At 41.9% G+C, this 9,324-nt stretch overlaps 1 protein-coding gene across 5 annotated transcripts in view; it reads left to right on the top strand.

Annotated features, from left to right (window-relative positions):
• The first annotated feature begins 3,309 nt into the window (after positions 1-3,309).
• crebbpb (CREB binding lysine acetyltransferase b) overlaps positions 3,310-9,324 on the top strand; it is a 154,270-nt gene continuing 148,255 nt past the window's right edge. For 4 of the 5 annotated variants that reach the window (XM_078558784.1, XM_078558782.1, XM_078558783.1 and 1 more), the window contains exons 1-2: positions 3,310-4,076; positions 6,573-7,303. In XM_078558784.1, coding sequence (XP_078414910.1) covers positions 3,992-4,076; positions 6,573-7,303 — 816 coding nt within the window. In that variant the 5' untranslated portion in view covers positions 3,310-3,991. The remainder of the gene's footprint in view (positions 4,077-6,572; positions 7,304-9,324) is intronic. The other variant, XM_078558785.1, reaches the window with a different exon arrangement.

Raw genomic sequence — 9,324 nt, 5'->3', positions numbered from 1 at the left:
AGAACATTTATTTGGCTTCTTTCACAACCTGAGGACATCTCAAAGCATTTTACAGTCAATTAAGTACTTATGAAATGTGGTCACCATTGCAGTGAAGGAAATATGGCAGCCAATTTGCGCATAGCAAGGTCCCGCAAACAGTAACAAAATAAATGATTAGATTGTTTTAGGCATTGGCTGAGGAATGAATACTGATTAGAACACTGGGGAAAGCTCATCTACTCTTCTTTGAATAGTGCCATTGAAAGAGATTTGCATTTATAAAGCACCTTTCGTGACTTTAGAATATTTCAAAGCACTTCACGGTCATGTATTTTCTTATTTGCACCTGAGAGGGCAGAGACGCTCTTGATTATATGTCTCATTTGAAAGATATTCCAATACTACCCGATTCCTCAGTTAAGCAGTGAATTGCATGATGTATATGTTTTAAGAATGCCCAATCCCATCAACAACTTTCATTTATAAAACACTTTTAACATCGTAAAGCGAGATAATAGGGCTGTTGACCAAAAGCTTGGTCAAAGAGGTAGGTTTTCAGGGTTATCTTAAAGGTGGAGAGGTTTAGGAAGGGAATTACAGAGCTCAGGCCCAAGGAAGTTGAAGGCATAGTTGCCAATGGTGCAATTAAAATAGGGGATGGGTAAGAGGCCAAAAATTGAAGGAGCACAGGTCTTGGAGGGTTGTACTTTGCCTTACAATGCTCCTGTGTAATCCTTTGGGGTGTTTCATTATGTTAAATGTGATATATAAATATATAAGTTATAGGACTGGACAAGGTTAAAGATAGGGGGAGGCAAAGCCATCGAGAGATAATAAAACCAGGATACGAATTTTAAAATTGATATGTTGCTAGACAGGGAGCCAATGTAGGTCAGCAAGCACAATAGTGATGGTGAATGAGCCTTAGCATAAGCTAGGATAGAGGCAGCAGGGTTTTGGTCAATGTGGAACCATTTATTATCTCTTTATTTTATCAAAACCCCTCAGTAGGGTCTTATCCTATAATAAACATGAATCTTCCATACATAGGAAGGGACATTGTAAATGAATCATCTTTGCTAATCAATTTCATTTTAACATAGCTTCAGGAACCACAGATTTAGTATCTTTAACTATCAGGCTTGCATTGACTCAAGTCAAATATCCCAAAACTTCACACAATGAATTATTTTTCAGAGTCCAGTGATTGTATTCGTGCATACAAAAGACACATTTCTTAAAATTGTGCTTACGTCTTGGTTAAATGGGTGTTCTTATTTGTATGGTGTTGACAGCGCACTCAGCGGTTTTACACCACCTGCCCCTATAGTCGATGAAACTCCTTTCCGAAATAGCATATGTCTAAAGTTGCTGATGTTTGCACTGTTCTTCATGTTTCACAGTCATGTGGCTGTGAAACATGAACATATTACAGCTATCAAGAAAAGTTCACTTTTTGCTGTCTGCAGTGCATTATGGATATATCTTGGCAGGACAAAATCACGAATGTGTCAATCCCCTCAAAGGCAGAGCTCTCAAGTTTGTTAGTACTTATCAAACAGAGTGGCTTTGTTGGCTCTGGTTGGTCTGCAGGATGGAAGATAGTTGCATACCCAAGGATTTTCTGTATGGTGAGGTAGCCGGAGCCAATGACTAGTAAGATGCTCAAAGCCCCACTTCAAGGATGCTTGCAAGAGTGATGTGAAAACCCTAGATGTTGATTATTGCGCTTTGGAGACAGCAAAAGAAAACTGATGCCTCCTGTGGGTGAGTGTGCAGCACCATGGGGGCAACCATTGGCCACACCAACTTGGCATCAGATGCCAATGCTGAAAACAACTACCCACAACCACACTTAGTAGCTTCATGTGTGGCACATGTGGCAGAACCTGCCTCAAGGATTGGCTTCTTTAGCCATCAGCAAAGGTGTGCCATATGATGATACCCCATCTGAAACGGTTTTGCTGCCTGTCCATCATTCGTAGATGGAAGGATGCTGGATGTTTGCATTGTGTGGTGCTTTTTCAGTTCATATGATGTAAAATGTTTACTACTTTTACTTATCACCTAAAACTGATCCTTTCTGCATCTTATTTCTTTTTGCTTTCAAACCTAGCTGTAACTCGTAAAATATTGGAGAGGGAAGTAATCCAAGACAGTGGGTTTATCAGTAATCCTGAATCCACTTGAAAATTTAGGATTCTAAGAGGTGCTCCTCTAGTTGTGGCCACTTGAGCATCCCTGATTTTAATCATTCCACCTTCAGCTGCCTAAGGACCAACTGAAATTCCCTCCCTAAACCTCTTTACGTCGCTACCTCTTCCCTTCTCTAAGAAGCTTTTAAAATCTTTAACCAAGCTTTTGTTAATGTGCCCTGATATCTCCTTCTATGGGTCAGTGCCATATTTTGTTTGATAACGCTTCTGTAAAGGGCCTTAAGACCTTTTTCTACGTTGAAGGTAGCGTATAAATGCAAGTTGTTTTAAAATAATTACTCCATCGAAGCAATGTTCAGTACCTAAGGGAAAAAAAATAATAAATGGTACAAACAATCTCTTCAGCTCCAGAACATGCAAGAGGTGCAGAAGACTGACCACCTAATCGTATGGAGATGAGTGCTGCATGCTATTGTACATCTTCCAAACTAGAGCAGTCAAAAGATGTCCGAGCTGTTACGCAATCTCACTTTGTGATTATATGTCAGAATCTCCCTCCGAGGACACGCTCAAGCTTGCGTAACTAACTCTGGATCTTAGGGCATTATTTGAAAGCTGAAGCGTGACATGGATCATTTATCTTTAAATTTAAATAAACCTTTTCACGCCCACTTTATTTAGAAACTATTTCTGCAAATAGCTATTTTGAGAACTGCTTGGGGGGTATTACATTCTATATGGTCAACACAAAAAGGGTTTAAGTCAGTGGTTCGAATGATTTAATTGCGTTTATGTTATTTGCATCAGAAATTATCGTGAAATCATTTTGCACGTTTAATAATACATGACAATGAATACTTCCAATATTACAACTCATTCACAGTTCCAAAGCAGGCAAGCCGGCGCGCATGGGTGTTCGATAGTAACCCCACAATGCATCAGCAGCTTTCATCATGACGTAATGCACGGCTGCCTGCGCCCTCATTACTTGCATAGCCGGCCAATCAGCAAGCGGCGCTTGGATCACGCGGAGAAGTCAGCCTCATCCCGAAGCGTAGTTCGGGCGTTTCCGACCAGTCGCCGAGGTAGCTTCGGTAATCTCCGTGCGTGTGGCCCCGCCTCCTTCTCCCTGCCTCCCCTCCCCCTCCCCCTCTCGGTGGACGGAACGTCAGGAGGAAAAAAAACTTTAAGATCAACAGCCGCCATTTTGGTGGAAAATTTCATCCGAAATTTCGGAGGAATTGAACGGTATTGGGAGCTGCGCTCGTTGTCTTGAGGACCCCTCAAAGCCCACATTCGGTTCCAAAATCCACCGGGCCGTCAAATTAGCTCTGGTCCGGACGCCTTTAAGCGGAGGGAAAGCGATAAGAGAAAAGGGACCGGGAAGGGGAGGAGGAGGAGGAGGGGGGGTTTTAAAAATCCGTATCCCCTTCGCTCCGCTGTACCGAGTGTCTGGGTGAAGTATTGTTTTCATCGCCTCAGTCGGCAGCGGCCCGGCGTCAGTCCCCGGCCTGGCCCCGGCCCGATATACGAAAATGCGGCCTGACTGACAGGTTCCAGTTTATGTTTTTTTTTTACATATAGGAAAAAAAGGGGTCGGAATAATTTTAATTTTTTTTCCCCTGTGTGAGGGGGGAGTGTGGAATGGCGATGCGGGGTGTCGCGGTGGGGGAATGGCGCTGTGGCTAAGGAGGAGCGGGCTCTCGGTGCTAGTCTCAGGCCCCGGGGCCTGCCAGAGTTGCCGCTGCGTCCGTCTCTATCCCTCCCCCCCTCACCTTTCCATGTTCATTATATGAAACGCGAAAAAAGGGAGGGGGGAACCATACATACATATAATATATACAGAAAATAAAATGGCCGAGAACCTGCTGGATGGACCGCCGTCTGCCAAGCGGCCCAAACTCAACTCGCCGGCGCTCTCCGCCAGTGACAGTACAGGTAAGGAGGGGATATCGCCTGGGACAACCGGGGAGGGATTGGGAGTGTGGGTAGTTGCGTAGCCTTCCAACACCCCTCTTTCTGGATTGCAGATGTTCCACAAGGACAGCATGCATGTGTGTGTGTGTGTTTTGAAATTAAGGATCTTGTCAAAAACCTTAAGGAATGGCTGGCTGTGAGATGAGTTGCTGCAGAATTTAGTGAGGGGGAACATGGCAGGATTTGTTTTGCCCCTTCCTTCTCTCCATCTCTCCCCCCCCGCCAAAATAAAGCTAGCTGTCTTTGCAGTACCATTGTATAATTGGGAAGGTTTGGAGGGGGAATGACCCAAAAACGTGTTTAAGGTCGTAATATATATTTTAGGTATTGCACATTTAAAGACGAGTAAGAAAAAGAATTGTGAATTACATGCGAGCAAATAAATTATTGATCACTAAAGTGATTTAGCATTTACCTGTTACATATTTCACAAAATTCAAGTTCAGTAATTGATACATTTACTCAATCATTTTAACACAAGCAAAATACTAATACAACTTGTCCATCGTTTCGGTGCGATTCAATGAAGTTCGTCTTGCACTCATATTTCAGCTCGAGTATTTAGTTATAGTGGAGGAATTATACCTTTGGTGCTTTTCGTAATGTCAAAGCATTTCGTTAAAACTAATGAAATATGTAATGAAACAGAATATCGTATATATTTTTTAAGTCTAGATATTTAAACTACTTCTTTAAACAGTTTTGTGACAAGTGAAGTAGTAACTTGTTAAATTACTTTGCGTAAAAAGTATTGCATCTAAGGTTGTAGTGCTTGATGCATCCGATGCAAAAGATGCATCTGATGGTATGTGTAAAACGTGCATGTGTCGGAAGTAGCAATCCTTCGTATTCTGCTCATTATTTTGTAAATAGAAACTTGTAGCGGCGGACTGCATTATGGCTAGTCCTAGTTGACGGAAGCTCGAGGTTTTAAATTTAATTCTATACTGTCTAGTGGCAAAACGACACCTCCCAGTTATTGTCCTGGGGACTCTGACGAGCCGAGTAATCGATACAACTGTCGAAATTTTCGAGTAACAATAATTACAGTTGTCGTCAGTCATCTCATACAACTATTTAATGGGACAAAACAAGCTAAAATGGCAATTGGACATGCAATATATCGCAATGTCGAACCATAATGTATGCATTTCTCGTTATATATAATTTTAGGCTAATGATGAGTATCCAAACTGGCACTGGACTATTATAGGGACGACAATAATCATTATACAGAATTGAGCTTGTGGGTAAGATTTTAACGTAGTGTGTTAGACTGTTAATTCTACAAAGGCGATGTTAAATATTTGTAGTGTGGAAATTAAAACAAAATGAAACATTTTCCAAGGGTAGCTTTGGAAGTTTATTTACTCTTTTACATCTTTAATATATGTGAGTAAATGAACATTTAAACTTAGCTTCCATGTTATGACAATTCATGGTAATACAATAATATAATTGTGGACATGTACTGTGCTGATGGATACTTTAAAGCATTCTGCCTCTGAAGCTTGAACTGGCAGCTTATGCTGTTGCTTTATATGATGCAGCACACATTGAAGAAATGTAGATAATTTGTATGTTCACATATTCAGCTGTATTGGTTGTACTGTATCAACTGATTTCTAATAAGGTCTATGCAACCACTGTGAATCCAAGATTTAACTTGACTGTATATGGTATTATTTCCTGATCTTTTACCTTTGCTGGAACTGCACCCACTGTTGTTGTGTGAAGTCTGTTTAACAATGTCCAGTGTCAGAGTAGTTGTATTATGGTTTGCAAAACTGTTACAAAGTACGTTTGGAAAAAAATCACAGAAAACGTTTTAACTTGAAACATGTTTGAAACACATGGTTATGCATTTCAGAAATGCTTACAATTATAACAACAAGGATACACATGGTTGCAGGGTTTGGGTAAGTTGCACTGATGATTTGGTGACATAGAGTTTTCTTCCTAAAACAGCCTCCAACAACAGTCAGATTCAGTATATTGTCCAAGAAAGGTTTTGGCTTGTTGCACAGTTGATTTAATGTGAAGCCAGTACTTAATATGTCATTGTTGGGATGAGTGACATCGAGCTGTTGTGCAAAGGTGAAAACGCATTTGGTTTTTGTTTATGATCATTTTTTCTTTAAAAAATGACTGTTTTAGAAACTCCAATTGGAAGTGGATAGTAGCAGAGACCTTTGCTCACTGCACAAATCTCAATATAACTAGAAGTTCATTAACGAAAATTATCTTTGGGATTGGTTTGGGTGGGTGTATGCTAGTGTTAAGTACTTGGCAAGGTATCGCTTCTGAGTTTTTAAAAGATATATTGTGTTAAATTGTGCGTCTATGATGTGTTTATTTTTGGGTGCAGAAATTATCTTTAATACAAAATGTATGCAATATGTACAAAGTGCACTTTTACTAATCAGATACTAAGAGTGGATAATTTTTATTTTTTAGATTTTGGATCGCCATTTGATTTAGAAAATGATTTACCCGACGAGTTGATCAGATCATCCGACCCTTTAGGACTGCCCAATGGTGGCGAACTGAGCCAGTTGAACAGCGGCATTGGTCAAGACGCCGCTTCTAAACACAAGCAGCTCTCGGAGCTCTTGCGGGCTGGCAGTGGCTCCAATCTCACTGGAGGACTGGGCAATGTGAATTCCAGCAACAACCCAGGTAGATCAATGGACAGTCCTAGCCAGGGCCAGCAGAACAGCTCCAATATAAGCAACATGGGCAAAAGCCCTCACAATCAAGGGCTCACTTCACCTTCCAGTCTGGGAATGGCTGCTAGTGGTTCAAGTTCTTCGACCCCTGGCTCTCAAGCACTGAACACACAAGCACAAAAACATGGAGAGCAGAAACTTCATAATGCTGCCAACAGCAGCCCAGCTGCTCAGACTGGGCCAGGAGGAATGGGCATCAATACCAATCTGAGTCACACGCATCAAGCTCTATTGAACAGCAGCAACAGCCAAGGTCTAATGCAGCAGTCGCAGCAAGGACAGGGACAGGTGCTGAATGGATCACTGGGGGCTGCTGGCAGGGGTCGAGGGGGCATGCAGTATTCAAACTCTGGCCTAAGCAACTCTGGCAGTGTGTTAGCAGAGACATTAGCCCAGGGATCGGCACAGATGGGTGCACACACGGGTCTAAACACACAGCAAGCTGGGGCTATGACGAAAGTAAGTCCCTTTAACATTTATTATTGATAATGTTGTATGATTCCATATTTACTATCTAATTATACAGCCGTTACCTGCCCCAAAATGTTTGTGAATTCAAAACTAAAGGCTTTAGTATTTGGGTGAAGCATATTCTTCTGTGCTTCTCCGGAACAGCCTCCCTCCTGCCCAGATCTTGCCATGTTCTGTCTGTTTTGGAAAGACAAGAGTCCAAGCTGTGGGTTGGGAATTTGGGCCAAGCATAATTTTCAGGGATGCGCTATTTTGAGACATGGACATACTGTGCATTTTCAGCCATTATTAAAGAGTGTTAGGTCCTTTCGCCACATGTTTTGGGCTAGGGAACCTGGTCTCTTGCTTACTTGCATGTATCTTTCCTCTCACACACATGGACACACATTCTCTGTGGCTCGTTCTCTTTACTGTAAGCCTCATTTGCCCATCTCCTATCTTCAATGTGTTTTACTGTACCTGTATCCTCCTCATAGATGGTCTTTTACTGTTTTGCCAATTTGTATCTCATTTTAAACAAAAAGCAAAATGGCTGACAGCATGTTGGAGACTGGGAAAGGGAAGAGGTAATTAGCTCGTTGTTGCATCATATGAAGGATAGAGTGAAATGGTGTGTGGAACAGACAGAGGTGAATCTACCAGGTGGAAGAAAGACTTGTGGTCCTGACAAGATAAGGCAGCCCATTGTAATTTGGCTAATACAAGGGCAGAATTGGGGAAGCACGAAAGGTAGCAAAGGAGATGGAGTTGATCATAATGAAGTGTGGAGGCAGAATTTTTATATATCATCATTCATGTCTTCTGGGTGATTCATGGCCAATGAATTGCTTTTGAAGTGCAGACGCAGTTGTTTTGGCAGCCAATCTGCCTACAGAAAGATCTACCAAAACAATGAATCACAAGTTTTTGGTGATGTTGGTTGAGGGAGAAATATTGGTCCAGAGCACTAGGAGAACTTTTGAGTAGCTCACAGACATCATCTTTGTCCAGCTAGCCTGTCTGATTAGGTTGATTGGGCTTTGGTTTAATGTCTCATCCAAAAGTTGGTACCTTTGAACACACTCTCAGTATTGCACCAAGATATTAGCTTGGTTAACTTGCTCAAGTGGGGTTCGAATCCACAGTCTTCATATTTGGGCAAAGCTGGTTTATGGTACTTGGCTGGAGCTTCATTCTGTCCTTTTCCCTGGCTTCATGAAAGCATACTGAATTGAAGAGTAATAAATTGTGAAAAATTAGTTTTTGCTATTGCCGGTGAATGGGCAGCCATGTTTACGACATTCAGTAGCAATAATGTCCTTGCTTTACAGAAGTTAGTGACTCCTTAGATTAACAAACTCTTTGAAATCTGACAAATTTGAACCTGTCGAATAAGTGGGGATTGGGATAAATAGGGGGCAAAGTAATGGGGGGCAAGGCCTGAACTGGGGAGGTAGCAATTTCTCACTGGGATTGCATTGGGAGTAGCTGGAGGAAACCCAGATTATCAGACAAAAGCAAAATACTGCAGATGCTGGAAATCTGAAATAAAAACAAAAAATGTTGGAAATACTCAGCAGGCCATGCAGTATCTGTGATGAGAAACAAAGTTAACATTTCAGGGACCTGCACAGATGCTGCTTGACCTGCTGAGTATTTCCAGCATTTTTTGTTTCTACTCCAAATTATCAGAGCGGTTAAGAATGGGAGGGGGGGGGGGGGGGGGGGGGGGGAGTGGAACACAGGGCCAGGGAACAGAGCAATGGGGTTATTGTGGAACTGAGGGGACAGAGAGTAGCAAGCTCTCTCATGACTGTTAATGCTCAGCCAAGGTGCCTTGAGGCCAAGAAGAGTGAAACAGTTGACCCAAAGGGAACATCTGTCTGGTCTAGTTAGATTAAACCAGGTGTCTTATTCCCACAGAAGCTAATCAGTTTTAACTGTAAAAACAAATGGATGAATCTTTGCCTTTGGTCTGTAGTATCTGCATTACCCTCAACCAGATTGATAGATTGAGGCAAGGCTTCATC

The sequence above is a fragment of the Cetorhinus maximus genome, chromosome 15, assembly GCF_964194155.1.
Source record: "Cetorhinus maximus chromosome 15, sCetMax3.hap1.1, whole genome shotgun sequence".
Classification (NCBI taxonomy): Eukaryota; Metazoa; Chordata; class Chondrichthyes; order Lamniformes; family Cetorhinidae; genus Cetorhinus; species Cetorhinus maximus.
The sequence above is the reverse complement of the archived record's forward strand: the minus strand, read 5'-3'. Positions and strand labels throughout refer to the sequence as shown.